Consider the following 17024-nt stretch of genomic DNA (forward strand, 5'->3'; position numbering starts at 1 on the left):
TTTTTTTTTTACCAGAATTTGAGTTCTGCACCCCACTTTATCCTGCTCCATCAGCACAACAACTCTGTTGTGTTCCCTGTCAGGATGGTCATTGCTGGTAGCTGGGCACCATCTATTTCTCTGGTCTCAGGCTGATGGAGTCTCAGGTTTATGTGACCCTTTGGTCTCTTGGTGCAATATTTTCCTTGGGTCTTTGGTGTTCTTCATTCTTTGCTCCAGGTGGGTTGGGACCAGTTGATGTATCTTAGATGGCCACTTGCTGGCTTATAAGACCCCAGATGCCCCTCACCAAAGTGGGGTGCAGAATCTTTTCTTAATAAACTTTGTTATGCCAGTTGATCTAGATGTCCCCTGAAACCATGGTCCTCAGACCCCTCTGCCCCTGCTACTCTGTCCCTCAAAGTGTTCGGCTGTATTCAGGAAACTTCTTAGCATTGGTTTAGTCCAGTTGTGCTGACTTTCCCTGTTGTGTGTTATACTTCCCTTCACCTAAAATAGTTTTTGTAATTATTAGATACATATTTTTTAATCTTTAGAACACTTTTTTTTAAATTGTACTTTAGGTGAAGGTTTACAGAACAAATAGTTTCTCATTAAACAGTCAGAACATATTGTTTTATGACATTGGTTAACAACCCCACGACATGTCAACCCTCTCCCTTCTCGATCTTTTTTTTTTTGGTGAAAACATACATAGCCAAAGATACACCATTTCAAAAATTTCTACATGCACAGTTCAGTGACATCCATTATGTTCTTTCAGTTGTGCTGCTATTCTCACTTTAGATGAAAGTTTACTGAACAAAATAGTTTCACATTAAACAGTATATGTTGCCCTGTGACAATGGTTAACAACCACACTACATGTCAACACTGTCCTTACTCAACCTTGGGTTCCCTATCACCAGTTTTCCTGTCCCCTTCTGCCTTCTAGTCCTTGTCCCTGGACTGCTGTGCCTCATTAGTCCCATTTTGTTTTATGGGGCTGTCCAGTCCCCGGCTGAAAGGTGAACCTTGGAAGTAACTTCACCACTGACCTAAAAGAGTGTCTGGGGGCGATACTCTCGGGGTTTCTCCAGTCTCTTTCAGGCCAGTAAATCTGTATTAGATATATTTTTAATCACACATTTCATTTTCTTTAATACAGAAAAAATTTTAACAGTTTTTCTTTCATTTAAAAAGCTAACTCTGTTTTTATTTTATTTTATTTTTATTTTTTTAAGGAAAGGCGACTACCACAGGTATCTGGCTGAATTTGCCACAGGCAATGACAGGAAAGAGGCTGCGGAGAACAGCCTAGTGGCTTATAAAGCTGCTAGTGATATTGCAATGACAGAACTCCCACCAACGCATCCCATTCGCTTAGGACTTGCTCTCAATTTTTCTGTATTCTACTATGAAATTCTTAATTCCCCTGACCGTGCCTGCAGGTGAGTCATGGAAGAAAATAAAAGCTCTTAGTGAAAGTGACAAATGTTACAAGGGAGGATAGCAACTTGTTTTTCTGTCTTGTTCTCTGGAACTGCCTTTGTAGGCTTGGCCATGTAATAGTTTCTTTTGGCGCTTAATGAAACTGTTTTGGATAGCATAAAGATAGACTTATTTCAATCCATTTGTCCACTTACGCAGATAGGATAATCGAGTTGTGTTGGGAAAACTTTTTTTGGGGGGGTGGTGAGGGGAGAGTGAAAAGATGTAACATGCTAGAAAGTGGGGGAGGGGAATGAGTCAAATTATAAGACAATTATTTTAATTCTTGCATGTTAACTTTTAGTCTTTATAGGCATCTTTTCGATATAATTATGCTCCTAGTGAATATATCATTTTGTAATTTCTGTTTTAATATAAACAATTTTCCATCTCACTGATACATGCTAAACCATTCCCCTATTTATACTTCAGATTGTTCTCAGTATTTTATATTATAGATACAAATTTAAGGGATATCTTTATGTATGTATATTGCTTTTTACTTTTGTTGAATTACATCTTCTGCATACATTCAGAAATAGGTACGTTGTTATATTCGTAACCATAAGGTCTTTTGTTGACATATTGTAGGAAATTTTACTGTTCTGTTTTACAGGTTTACAGTAAATATTATAGTAGCAAAAAAATCGTTTTTTTCTTATTATGGTAAATATGTAACAGAACATTTGCCATTTGAACATTCTTCACATGTGCAGTGACATTCATCATGTTGTTCAGCCATTACTCATATTTGTTCCCAAATTTTCCCATCACCTTTAACAAAAGCTCAGTGTCTCCTAAACAGTGAGTCCTCCTTTCGTCCTCCCTTCCACCTTCCCTTGGTAACCAGTAGTAAACTTTGGTCTCTATACACTTAACCTATTCTAGATATTTTATATAAGTGGGATCATACGATAATTGTCCTTTTGTGACTGCTTTATTTCACTCAGCATGTTTTCAAGGTTCACGTTTTGTCTTTATGGCTGAGTAGTATTCCATTGTGTGTATATTCCACATTTTGTTTATCCATTCATCTGTTGATAGACATTTAGGCTGTTTCCACATTTTTGGCTGTTGTGAATAGTGCGATGAACACTGGTGTACAGTATTCCTGCTTTCGGTTCTGTTGGTTATATACTTAGCAGTGGAATTGCTGGATAATATCATAATTCTGTGTTTAACTTTTTGAGGAACCACTGAACTTTTCCACAGAGGGTGTACCGTTTTACAATCTCACCAGGAATGGATGAGGGTTAGAATTTCTCTACGTTGTCGCCAGTACCTGGTTTCCGTTTTTTTAATGATTGCCATCCCAGTGGGTGTGAAGTACTGTCTCATTGTGATTTTGATTTGCATTTTCCTAACGATGATTTTGATTTGCATTTTCCTAATGATGTTGAGCAGCTTTTCACGTGCTTGTTGGCCAAAAAATAGGTTTTTTTAAATGAAGGTTTTAAAAATTGTGGAAGAGGAATTAACTAATAAACTGTAAATTCAATATTCTTTTGGAATCAGATATTCCATGAAAGGTGGATTTCCAAATGTGAATTCCTTTGAATACAAACTGGTATGTATTCATGTAAAATCATTCTGAATGGCTAGTTGAGTTTGTCCAGATACAGGTCTGGACTGAGGAAGTTGTAACTATCTGTTCAGTTGAATTGCATTGGTCGAATCAATCTTTGTCATTCTCTGTGCCCCCTCCGGTCTAGCTGTCTAGCACATAGCTTCAACTCGAGTCACCTCCATGCCTTTGCTCAAGCTTTTTGCTTTAATCTGGTGTGCTTTTTATGCTGTCTCCCTCCTCGCTAGGGTTAGCTCAAATTTTACTTCCCCGCTGATTGCTGCTACTCTTGGATTTCTGAAGTACTGTATTCAGAATAGTACTTAATTCTGCTTGTTTGCTTTATTTATTTTTAAATTTTTAGTGTGGTGAAATACATATAATAATAACACATTTACTATTTCAGCCATCTTTATGTGTACAGTTATGTGACGTTATGGTCACCATGCTGCGTAACCATAACCACTGTCCGTTTGCAGAGTTTTTCATTACCCTTAACAGAAGCTCAGTACCCCTTAAGCAATACCTTCCCATTACCCCCATTCTGTTTTTGTAATAGTTATTTACATGTCAGCCCTCCATGTTGAGATGTTTTTAATATATTGTGGACTCAAAATGTCTTTTCCCCCTTTTCTTAGTTTTCCTACTAGTGTCCAGCATCATTCTGTGTACATAGTACATACTACTCAATGTGGATTTTGTTTCTTCTAAATTATTATAAATGGCTTTTACAGGCACATTTCAATGGGTTCTATATTGCCTTTTTTTTGCTTCCTTGCTGCCACTAACAGTAAATTCTGTTGAATTAAACTCTTGAGATATTTTCCAAAAGTTTCACTTTTTACATGTAAAATTTTATTAAATGAGCCATTGACTAGAACTTGAAAATAACCTTCATTATGCATATATTTTGGTGGTGATTTAGGATGGAATTTTGTCTATACACTCTATTGATAGCCTTGTAGAAAGCATAGTAAGTGATGCTCCAAATAATACTTCGATTCCAAGTAATATTCATCAGTTATGTCTGCTTTTCTCTTATAGTAGTGCTTAAGCCAGTTACTCAAATGTCACTTATTTCACATTGGGACAACTGAAGAGAAGATCGATAGCTGACTTAAGTCATTTCTAATTGTGTTGTTGGACTTCAGTTCATATTTTGTAATGCGTTTATTTAAATACTTGCAGGTTGGCAAAAGCAGCTTTTGATGATGCAATTGCAGAACTGGATACTCTGAGTGAAGAAAGCTATAAGGACTCTACACTTATCATGCAGTTGTTACGTGATAATCTGACACTATGGACTTCAGACATGCAGGGTGATGGTAAGCAAACTCTGAAGTTAAACGTATCTTTCAGTTATCGGCCCCTTTTATTCTTCCAGAAATTCCTTGGTATTTCTTTCTTTACATTAAGCTACAATTTGGGATCACAGGCTAGCACATATTAATTACTGGCTTTATAGGAAATTATACTGAAGTATAGGTTTCTATTTCAGGCTATAAGATGATAAAATGTCTAATGCATTTTGGGGGACAAAGGAGAGAAGAACGTCTCTGTTAATACTCAGAGGTTTAAAAGATTTGTCTCTAATTAATGTTTTGTTTAACTAGTTTACCTCTTAACCTCACACTGTGTTTTGAAGGTTGGGGGTAAGAAAGATGGAGAGGAGGCAGTTAATTTTATTTTCTTCAGATTCTGTTTTAGAGGGCTGAGGTTAATTTTGTATTTGAATGTCATGATTACTGTTTTGACTGAGTAGTATCCTCAGGTTAAAACTAGATACTATCTGGAGATACTTAGTAAGCACCTTCTCTGTGTGAAAACCTTTTAACTAAAACAGAACTGGTTTCGCTCTGGGTTCTGTAGTCCATATAGCATGTCCAGCCCTGGGTCGTTATGTAAGAGGTCTGGTGCATTCTCTTGTTTTTAATTTTGAGAACTTTTCAGTTGCAAACATTTACCAAGGTAACTCATAAAATTTAATCTTCTTTGTTTGTTTAATATTTACTTTAAAGGCCCAAATTTGTCACATCTGTTAATTGTGAAGGAGATTTTACTCTGCTCGTTTCCAAAGCATCACTATTGCCTAGGGTAGATCATTGAAGGGGGGCGAGGGGTGGGAAGAGGACAAACTTGTGCAGTGTGGGGATTGGAAACCAAAAATTTGTTATTGATTTTAGCTGCTGTTCTTTAAGAATGTATTACCCAAATTGAAGCATATATTGCATCGTTTAAGGCTTACCTCTAGTCTCTGGTCACCAGCATGATGTACTGTCTTTGGAAGCATTATACTTTTTAAAGGTGCCTTTGAAAGTGGGATTGGAACATGTATATTGTCAATTTCTTTAGAAGAGTAGAGTCAGATTTCTGACTTACCAGCGAAAGAGAGGAAGACCCTCAACAAGATGGATTGACACAGTGGCTGCAACGATGGGCTCAAGCATAGCAACGATTGTGAGAATGGCCAGTGTTTCCTTCTGTCGTTCGTAGGGTCGCTGTGAGTCGGAATTGACTCGATGGCACCTCACAACAGCAACATGCTACTAGAGTGAGAATTAGGCAACTCAACTTCTAAAGCTCACTTGCTCTATGAAGTATTTAGGTATTTGGCTACATCAGGATAGGCATGAGATATGTGATGCATATGACCTACTAGCACACTTTTGTGACAAAGCCAGGTGGAGCCACAGACTGTTTTTCAACACAGCACACTTCAGGCAGCCACTACCAGTCTGTGGGAATCAAAACCAGTTTACTCTGAACTAATGACCTAAAGTTCCCTCCAGCTCTAAAATTCTGTTGTATTCTAACAATAAAGACCTAGAAGAATGGCCGAACAGCTGTGGACTCTTCACAGTTACTGCCAGCTCAGGGAAGACTAATATCTCTCTGCCTTTTTGAGGGAATAAAAATAAGCATGTGGAGAGTTGGGTAAGCAGTATGGCCTAAGATATACCCTTCCAACCTCAGGGTACATTTTTTTGGAGGGTGAAGGTATCAAAGAAGATGACCTGGGTTAAAATGCCATTTGTTCAGGGTAGTGTATGTCAGCGTTCATAATGACTAGAATGGAAAATAAATAGAAAATAAAGTGTGTATTTTCTAGTGCTACTCTTGTTTATTATCATTTATAATCAGAGTAGGCTGTGACACTCCATTTTTATGTAGAACCAAGCTACTCTTGGTTATCAAGCATAGCTTTATTAAATTGATCATTTTAATTTAGGGTGATACCTTATTTAAACTAAAATTTTTCATAGTTGGAAAGATTCTTTGTACAAATATGTTTGTTGCATTTTAGCACAAGTTTCTCTTAATTATGGAACAGTTTTTTTCTTTTTTTTAATCTAGTGACATACACTTGCTTCAATTCCTTATTCACTCAGAAAAATGGCATAGGTGATTAAATTTGGATGAAACAGACTAGTTTTTAAGACTTTGTGGTAAGATATTAGAAATTAGGAAACACGATAGTTTAATAGTGAGAAAATCAAGTAGTCTGTTGAGATTTTAGTAAAAATAATGAAAAATACGTGAACTAAAAAATTATAGATACTAACAAATAACTGTGTGTGTTTAGCTAAAACGTACAGTATTATATGCTTTATTAAATTGGTTTTGTGACATAGAATTAAAACTGAATATAGGTGAATTGCTTTCATGGAGTTTGCAGTCTTCCAGGATGTTACTTTTATTTAGTTTAAGGATTATGTAGATGTATTTTTTTCTCTTTAGTTTACCTGGCTATAAAAAACAGTGTATAAAAGTTTTACATTGCAAGTTTCTAAAGGAAGGGATGTGTGTGGTTTATAGGCTTTTACTGATAATTTTTATGTGTTTTAACTACATAATATGTTAGTCTGTCCTAAGTATGTTGGAGCATAATAGAGAGGAAATGTATACTCTCTGCCTATTTTACATCCTCCTTACCCCTCCCCCAATCTAGAAATAATCGGTAAAGAAATACGTATTCTAGGAAACCTTTTTATTCTTCTCTATACCTTTCAAGAGGATATTACTACATTCTCTTAAGGGTAAAAGGAAGGATTATTTCTTAGAGTGAGGTTTATACAAATAAAAACACCAAAATTTGACTCCTTAAATCATTAATCTTTTCCTTTGTCCTGCTCTCTTGGTTTTTTTTTTTCCTTGTAATGTTGCTTTCATATGATTGTTCTCCCTCCCTTTCTCCTTGCAATATAGATTCCTAAAGGAAAATCCAACTCTTCCTTTCCTAAAAACTCTACTTTGTAAGTCATTATCATGGCACAGTGAATTCTGCTTTTATTTTAGTTTCAGTTCTTGACTAATCATGCCTGCGTATCATCATTCTGTTGCTTACAAAACTGCCTGTTCTACGTTCCAGGGTGCTAATAAACCTCGTAAGACATTTATGGCCTGTCAACCCCTGTCTACCTCTGAATGGACTTATATGACGATGTGTTTATGCCAAAGTTAGCCTTGGGACTTTTGGCAGATCTAATGGTTGTTTATGAGTGAGTTAGAACGTGTTCTAGTGCAGTGTGTTAACTATATTTCAGCAGTGTATTGCTATTAAAAATGACAGTGAATGTTCCTATCATGTTTTCTTGAGTTTGAATACATTATTCTGTGAGGAACAATTGAGTGGTTTATCAGTTCTTTACTCAGTAGGTGGCTATTTTTGTCTTTCTTTACATGTCCTTTTTTTTTTGATGAGTCAAAAATCCTTGTGTACCATAACTAATTTTTTTATTATGAAAGAAGATTGAAACTTTTAAAACTGTCTTTTATGTAACCCTTGCTGCTATGGCAGCATTTATCATAGTGAGATCTTAAAGACTGTTTAAAAGCTGTTCTTAGTGTAAATAACTTTATGCCTGTAGGCAGCCAGTCTTAGTGTCATTTGTCTATCCCAATTAAGTGATTTAACAAGCAGTGTGGATGGATTGTCAGAACTGTCCCGTATTATGATTGTTGAGATAGTTAAATTGATTTTTCGTTTATTTTGATTCAAATTAGTAACTATGAAGATACCGTAAGTTGTTAAAACACAAAAGAATTTAACCTGTTTCGTCGTTATTTTTAGCAAAAGTCTGCATGCATCTTTATTCTGGCTGACTCTTTCAATGCTCATTTAATAGGTAGATGACCCTTTAGTGAAGAGGCTGGCTTTCCTATTGCATGTCATAGTGCAGTTGAAACTCCTCAAGCTAATCATCATGTTCGAAGGGGGAAAAAATAGCATGAGAGAACTGGTCCAAATGCCCTTCTTTAATAACCTCAGTGGTCTGGTTTACTTTGAGCATGCTGTTTCACCCTGGAGTGAGAAGTCTGGTTACTGTCTGATGTGACTGGCCAAAGATACAGAAAGTGAAATTTCCATTTATAACAGCAGAACAGCCATCGCCAAAACTCTTTTGGAGCATTTTACTGTGCAGTTCACTGTTGAAGCATTTCTGAGACTGAGCTTGTGGATAAAATTAGATTTTGCAAAATCATTGTAAACTACTCTTGGTTCTTGGAGGTGAGGTTATTGAGAAAGAGTATTTTGACCCAAGATATACGTGAATGCTTGAAAATCATTTTAACAATATGGTTACCTTGCCTGTCCACTTTAAAGAGCTATTTAGCATTAAAACATTGACTTTTACTGTGCATCAGTTTTTTTCATTCGGACTATTGACCATACTTTCAGGGGCCTTGATCCAGCAGCCCTTCTTGGCTTAGGCATCTCAGGTGTGAAGGATGGTAGAAGTCCTTTGCCTTTTTGTGTTTAATACAAATTATAGCAAATGTAACGAGTCTTTATGCTTGGAATGATACCTTTGTTTGTGACCATTACACCCTAATTTAGTATGAATTGATTAACTGTCATTCTTTTTTATAGGTGAAGAGCAGAATAAAGAAGCACTGCAGGATGTGGAAGATGAAAATCAGTGAGACGTAAAAGCCAACAAGAGAAACCATCTCTGACCACCCTACTCCTTCCCATCCCATCCCTTGGAAATTCCCCCATTGTCGCTGAGAACCACCAAATCTGACTTTTACATTTGGTCTCAGAATTTAGTTTCCTGCCCTGTTGGTTTTTTTTTTTTTTTTTTTTTTTTTTTAAAAAAAAAAAACAGTTTTCAAAAGTTCTTAAAGGCAAGAGTGAATTTCTGTGGATTTTACTGGTCCCAGCTTTTAGGTTCTTTAAGACACTAACAGGACTGCATAGAGGCTTTTTCAGCATTACTGTATTGTCTCCGTGCCAGATGTGGCAAGATCACCTTTAGAAATGGAAATTACATTCAAAAGCCATTAGACTTCTAGGTGACACAGGCATCTAAGAGAGAGGTTAATCACACTATAGGGGCATATATGGTAACATTTTTCCTTTTTCTAATTGTTTAAATTGAATTTTATACCAATGTTTAAAATTAATTGGGTGTTAGTTTGAGATGGTTAGAGGTTGTTTGGGGAGTTTATTGTAATGATTTTGCTGTAAAAAGTGTTTAAAACTTTGCTGAGATGTTGCTGAAAAGCATGGTGCTGGTAACAGTTCAACAATCCGTGGCTGCTCATTCTTGCCTATTTTACTCCCTCTGAAGCAGGTTAGCATTGAAGGTGGTATGGAAAAGCCTGCATGCGTGTTCAGTTCTTTGTTTCTTCTCCTTCCCTCTCCCTCTGGGGTCCCCCCACTCCTGCCCTTCTTCGCTCGCTCAACCTCTTTCTTTCAGTATGTGTAACTTGAAGCTAATTTGTACTACTGGATATCTGACTGGAGCCACAGATACAGAATCTGTATTGTTCTTACTGAAACACAGCATGGAATTAACATTAAACTTAAATAAAACAAACCTAAATTAAAAATGCCAAATATTATTGCGCCTCCATCCTTTATACTTCTAAAATAAAATCTCTAGTCCAAACTCTTCGACAGTATTATGTTTGCCTAACTGTGAAAGATCTTTCCCCCTGCCATAAATTATTTGTCTGTTGCCCAAAGCTATTGTTTATTTTGAAAACAATCACCTGTAACCAGGTTGTAAAGACCACTGAAGTAGTCAAAGTTAGTTGATTGATTACCTTTTATGTCTTGTACACCAGGCAGCAACGTGGTATTTTAGTCATTAAAGTGCACATTTAATACAAGGAGTAATTATGGATCATTTTATAGCATGAATTTTGGATTGTACAACCAAGTAAATCTGGATGTGTGCAAATAATTCTTAGACGGAGGTAAAACTGCGTTCCCCATTGTTTTATGAAAAGTCAGTGACAGGAGCAGAGATGAATAAATTAACTTTCAGTATACTGTACACAGTAAAATGTTCAGTATAGCATCCCCCCTTATCAGAAACAATGTAAGTAGTTTCTTCCAGAGATGTTCTGTATATCAGTGTGTATAGCTAGTTAGTGTCTTATGGATCATTCTGTATTGAGGTATATAGATGTATTTCATTCTAATGACTAACGTTGATGCACCCAATTTTTTTTTTTTTTTCCTACTTCTGTATATTAGTTTTCAGCCTTGCTATTGTAAATGATGCTGCAATGAATATATTTGTAACAATCTGTGCTTAAATATTTTCATATGTATCTGTATATTTCTAGATTTTCTGTGTCAGAAAACATTTTTAAGTTGGTAAATACTGTCTGTTTCCCTCTAAAGAGATTGTTCCACTTTATAGCCTCATCAGCAGTTTATTACAATACCACTTTTCTCACCACACTTCCTAATTTCTAAGTGAGATGTTGACCTTGGAATGTACACCCTGTGCTTGAGTTCTTGGTAGCAGAGACTTAGGTAATTAACAGATTAGTGATGACTTAATTTTTTTATTAAAATATTACATAGTCTAAGTGCATGTCAGTAATTAGGATAAAGAGTTATGTTTCTGTGAGGTGCTTTTCCAGCATGTAAAGAGTTGGAGATGACTGTCTATAAATGATTACATCGGAAGCCATCTCAGAGAGATTTTCAGGTTGATTTATTTCCACCGTCAAGTTGGCTAGATGCCTGCCACATCTCAGTCCAGAACTAAAAGAACTCATAAAATTGTATCAGTTTTAAGAAACCACTCAGGATGTAGGGTTCTGCAGGCTGCTATCACACTAAACCCTAATGTGTGAACTTTTTTTTTTAAGAGTCCCAGTAAATAACTTAGGTAATAATGCTTCTACAAAATAGTCTGGTTGATTTGTGAACATAGTTCTACTGTTTTTTGTAATGAGGGAGTGCAAAACTTAAGTACTGTCAAAAGTTAGGGTACGTAAGTTTGCTTTGTAAAATCATAAGGGGTCCTTAGTTCAGTTCATATAGACTTCACTATATGTATTCAAATTCAAGATGCAATGAGTATTTTCAGGAGGTTGATAATCTTGGTAAGGAGAAAAAACCCTGCCATCCAGAGAAACCAGTGAAGGAGATTATGAAGGGAAGAGTTGATTGGTACAGGTCTTTAGAAAGATTCCTGTTACAGGGGAGACTGCAGGAAGGTGGCTTAGCCCTGTGAGCGCGCTCTCACCCCTGCATCTAGTTCTGTGGTCTGGAAAGGTGGATTTTCTTATGTTGCAGCTCTTGATTTAGTTATCTTTGATCAATTGACTTCATAGAAACAGTTATTAAACTTGAATACAATTAGTGTTTTCATTACAAGGCTTAGTATTTTGCCTTGAAAAGGAAAAGTTCTAAATGCAAAGGGAATCTACCTAGGTTTTCTAAAATGTTACGAGTAGCGATTAAATGAGTATGTGCCCATGCTTGGGATCTGTGATGGGTGGCTAAAAGAATCTCCATTAGCTGCTATTGATCCTGGAACAGGAGAGAGCAGACAGCATGCTGAAAAATTGAGATAAAAGTGAATGTTTTGAAAATTGTGACAGGTTCACAGGGATCCCTGGGAGGTTTCTAGGATGGGTTATTAAAGGAATCCTTTCTGAGGATTTTCTTTAAGAGAAAAGTGTTGATACCTGGATGGAACCCCTACCAGCCAAAAGAAGCCCTGTTGTGTTTTTTTCTCTCATTTCTTTGTTGCTAAGCTTATAATCGATAAAAACTAATATTTAGCTAACATTGAGTTTCTGCTATGTACCAGGCAGTGTGCTCATTATTAAGCAGTGTCTGGAATCTAGCTCATAGTAGCTAAGTAATAATTAAATGAGTTGTCACACGTTTTGCAATTAGGAAAACAGAAAAGTTAAGGAATTGGACTGAAGCCACACAGATTCAAACAGGATTCAGGTGTGTGTGATTAAAAGCGCCCATGCTCTTTTAACCATTAAGCCATTCTACTTTTTGTTCTTTATCACAACATTTGGTGTTTCATTGAAACATTTAGTGTTTTATTGAAATTTTCTTTATCCTAAACTGGTTAAGTTTTGGCAATTGTATTTTTTTTTTTTTTTTTTACAGTTTGGACAGTTCTTCCAATTTAAAGTAGTTTTGCTTAGGAAAGTAGAGCCACAATCCACAGAGATAACCAGTGATGATGGGATATCAACTTGTCTATCAGTACTGTGACTTGAGTTTTCTAGATAACCAAAGTTTTCAGGTCAAACTTGTAGCAAATTTTGATGGAACCACTTCTGAAATGTATTATTTCCCTGCCTTTTAAGAAATAGGCCCTGCAGTGTCTCAGTTACTGCTTTGGGGAAGACCCTTCATCACCACTCTTGTATTAGCTGTGTGTGAGGGAAGACTGACAGTTTTAAGATAAGCCCCTTGCATTTTGGGCATCTGTTTCTCATGAAGTTAATGTGTAAAATTGTACAACCTGGGCAGTCTGAATCATGTCCAGAAGCTTTCTTTCCCTGACTAAAGCTGTCATTAACCATTTTTCCAGTTGTGGTGAAACTCTATTTTCTTGGCACTTAACGCTTCTGTCCCAAATTGCTTGTTTCTGGGTCTTCCACAAAGACATTTTCTTCTCCATTTGATCTGGTGCTATAGGTTTGGGTGAGGGCTTATTTCATTGCCCTTATAAGGCTTTTGGAACGATTGTAACTCCGATGACATCACAAAAACTACCAAACTCCCTTATAATTTGCTTTCAACAGAATTCTAGGAACAAACAACCTTAAAAAAATTTTGTTTTATAACTCAGCCTCATTCATTATTAAGGAGATGGAAGCCAAAACAATTATGAAATGCCAGTTTCACTTACAATTGGCAAAAATCAGATTTATATGATCACCTGTTGTGAGGATGTAGAGAAATACGGGTGGGTGTGTAAATTGACTTGAGATTTTTTTTTAAAGTAAAATTTGCATTCAAGTACAGCAGAAAAGTACACAAAACAAGTATACAGCCTAATTAATTTTCACAAATGGAGCACACTACTTAGCAACCACTCACATAAACAGGACAAGACGGCATCCTAGAAGATCTTCTAATGCCCCCTTTCAGCCATTACCCCCCCCCAGCAGAAAGTATCTTGATTATCGCCATCAATTAGTCTTGCCTGATTTTGAACTTGATATAAATGGCATCACAGTATTTTCTAGTTTCTTTTCTATGCTTGGGAGATTTATCCATATCATTGCTTGTAGTAATGATGTGTTTTCATTGCTATAATATGGTATTCTGTTGCATTAATATACCACTATTTTGTGGATGGACATTTGAATGTTTTTAATTTTTGGATGTTACAGTGTTAATCTTGTATGTGTGATGGTATATACATGTATACATTTATGTTGCATATATAATAGAATGGAATTACTAGGCCATAGAGGATGCATATATTCAGCTTTACTAGATACTGCAAGACAGTTTTCCAGAGTGGCGTTGCTAATTTACAGTCCTGACAGCAGACCATGAGAGTTCTAGCTGCTCCACGTCCTTGCTGACATTTGTTATGATCACTCTTTGTAATTATAACCATTCTGATGGGTCTGTAGTCACACTTATTCTGGATTTAATTTGCGTTTCCCTGATGACTAATGAGGTTGAGCCCTGTAAAAAATGTTTATTGGACATTTGGATATCCATCCTCTTGTTAAGTGGCCACTTTTGCCTGTTATTTATTATTGTCACTTTTTTTATTGATTTGTTGGAGGGCTTTATGTATTTAGGAATCAACTTAGTTTTTGGTTATATGTATTGTAACTATCTTCTCCCATTCTGTGTCCTGCATTTTCATTCTCTTAATGCCTGTTGATGAACAAATGTTTTTAATGTAGTCTAATTTTTCCATCTTTTCCTTTAAGGTAAGTGTCCTGTTTAAGTCCTATTTAAGAAATCTTTGCCCCAAGAAAATGAAGATTCTCCTATGTTACTTTTTTGTAAGTGTTGTTGTACCATTCATACCTAGATCTAGAATCACCTAGGCTCTATTTTGTGCATGGTATGGGGTAGATGTTAAAATTAGTATTTTCTACATGGATACATCCATTTGACTCAGCATTATTTATTGTTCCATTGGTCTGTTTTAGCACCAATGCTACACTGCCTTAATTACTGTAGCTTTAAAATAATTCATTATCTGGTAGTGCGAGTCCTCCAGATTTTTTGTTCAAGATTGTCTTGGTTATTTGCATTTCCTTATACATTTTAGAATCAGCTTGTTACTTCAGTTAACAACAAAAACCTGCTGAGATTTTGATCAGGATTTTATTGGTTTTCAGATAAATTTGAAGAATTAACATATTCACACAAGTCCTCTAATCCGTCAACGTAGTATATATCCATTTATTTATAGCTTTAATTCAGTAATGTTTTGTAGTTTTCTGTGTAGAGATACGATACCTCTTGTTAGATTTATTTCCAGATATTTGATTTTTTGATGTTTTAAATAGTAAAAAATTGATTTTCAGGTTGTTGCTACTTAGAGAAATATTGTATATTTACCTTGTATCCAGTGACCTTGCTAAATTCATTTATTCTAATAGTTTGATGTAGATTCTAGGGCATGTGTTTTAGAGGATTATTTGACAATATAAATAAAAATTTTAAATGCATGCACCGTTGCTTGTGTGTGTATGCGCACAAATATACGCAAAATATGTTCATTTCAGCATTATAGTAGCAAATTAGAAATAATCTAAATGCCCATCAATCATGATACATCCTTACTATGTATACTACGTTGCTGTTTTAAAAAACGAAGTAAGCTATTTCTGCTAATACAGAACGATGTCTGCGTATAATATTAAATGAAAAAAAAAAAGATACAGAACATAATAATCTCGTGTAAAACAGGAAAAATATTTATATACTAGCACATGCTTAGAAAATCTCTGAAGAGTATACTTAAAACTTTTTTTGGTCCAAACTTTTAGCAACTGCTTTATGGAGGTATAATTGGCATATAATAAACCACACGTATATAAAATGTATGGTTTGATTTTTGACGTATGTGTATACACCTGTGAAACAATAATCCCAATCAAGATAATGAGTATATCCTTCAACCTCAAAAGTTTCCTCGTCGTTCTTTGTAAATCACTCCCATCCATCCATCCCTGTCCCCCCTCCCTCCATCCTCAAGCAACCACTGATCTGCTTTCTGTTTGCATTTTCTGGAATTTTATATAAATGGAATCATACAGTATGTACTTCCTTATCTCTTTTTTTGGGGGGGGGTTTCTGGCTTTCATGCAGTTTAATTATTATGAGATTTATCCATGTTTTACCAATAGTTCATTTCTTCTTATTGCTGAAGAAGTATTCCATTGTATGATATACCACAGTTTGTTTGTTCACCTATTGATGGACATTTGGGTTTCCAGTTTTTTGTTACAAATAAAGCTGCTATGAATATTTGTGTACAAGTCTTTATATGGGCATATATTTCTTTTTTTCATGGGTAAGTAGGAGTGGAATGGCTGGCTTATATGGTTGGTGTATATTTAACTTCTTAAGAAACTGCCAAGCTCTTTCAAAGTGGTTGTACATTTCCACCAGCAATGTGTGAAAACTCCAGTTTCTCCACATCCCCTCCAACGCTTGGTGTGGTCATTAATTTTGCCATTCTAGTAGATGTGTAGTGTCTCATGCGTTTAGTTTATATTTTGCTAATGACTAATGATGCTCATCAACTTTTTATGTGCTGATTTGCCATCTATATATTTTCTTTGGTAAAATGTATGTTCAAATAACAATATTGAGTTTTCTGACTGCTGAACAAGTTCTAATTCTCTAGTTGTTTAGGCCTTCTTTAATTTTAGCAGTATTTTATAGAGTTCAGTGTACAGGTCTTTTGCTGCTTTTATCAGATTTATCCCAAAGTATTTTCTAATTTTTGATAGTATTGTAAATATCTGCTTTTAAAATTTTAATTTTTGACTGCTTGTTGCTAATATGTAAAAATACAATTGATTTTTGTGCATTTATCTTGTATTCTGCAAACTTGCTAAACTATTCTAGTAGCTTTTTCATAGATTCCACCAGATTTTCTACATAGACATTCGTGTTGTCTGTGAATGTAAACTTTTGCATTTTTTTTTCTTCCGCATCTGTAGATCTCTGTTTATCTTGCCTGATTGCACTGACTAGCACCTCCAGTACAGTGTTGAAACAAAACGGTGAGAACAGACATCCCTGTCTTCTTCCTGATCTTATGGGGGGAGAGCACTCAGTCTTTCACCATTAAATATGATGTTAGCTGTAAGTTTTGCATAGATGCCTTTATCAGGTTGAGAAAGTTCACATCTTCCCATTTGCTGAGAATTATTGTCAGAAATGGAAGTTGGATTTCTCAAATGTTTTTTCTGTATTTATTGTGATGATCACATAGTTTTTCTTTTCTGGTTTGTCAATATGATGAATTACATGGATTGCTTTTCAAATGTTAAAACAACTCTACATTCCTGGGATAAACTCCACTTAGTATGATATATTCTTTTTAAATATGGTTGGATTCAGTTTGCTAAATTTTGTTTCAATTTTTTTTGCGTTTATGTTCATGAGGTGATACTGATCTGTAGTGTTCTTATAATACCTATCTGATTTTGATATCAGGATATACTGGCCTCAGAATGAATTCTTACAGTGTTTTGAAACAGTTTGTGTAGAATTGGT

General features: G+C 35.6%; 1 protein-coding gene across 1 annotated transcript in view; it reads left to right on the top strand.

Annotated features, from left to right (window-relative positions):
* The window catches only part of YWHAE (tyrosine 3-monooxygenase/tryptophan 5-monooxygenase activation protein epsilon), a 42881-nt gene extending 33003 nt beyond the window's left edge, over positions 1-9878 (top strand). The window contains exons 4-6 of the mRNA XM_004376166.2: positions 1224-1430; positions 4223-4359; positions 8907-9878. Coding sequence (XP_004376223.1) covers positions 1224-1430; positions 4223-4359; positions 8907-8959 — 397 coding nt within the window. The 3' untranslated portion in view covers positions 8960-9878. The remainder of the gene's footprint in view (positions 1-1223; positions 1431-4222; positions 4360-8906) is intronic.
* The last annotated feature ends 7146 nt before the right edge of the window (positions 9879-17024 follow it).

This window comes from Trichechus manatus, unplaced genomic scaffold (genome assembly GCF_000243295.1).
Source record: "Trichechus manatus latirostris isolate Lorelei unplaced genomic scaffold, TriManLat1.0 scaffold00040, whole genome shotgun sequence".
NCBI lineage: Eukaryota > Metazoa > Chordata > Mammalia > Sirenia > Trichechidae > Trichechus > Trichechus manatus.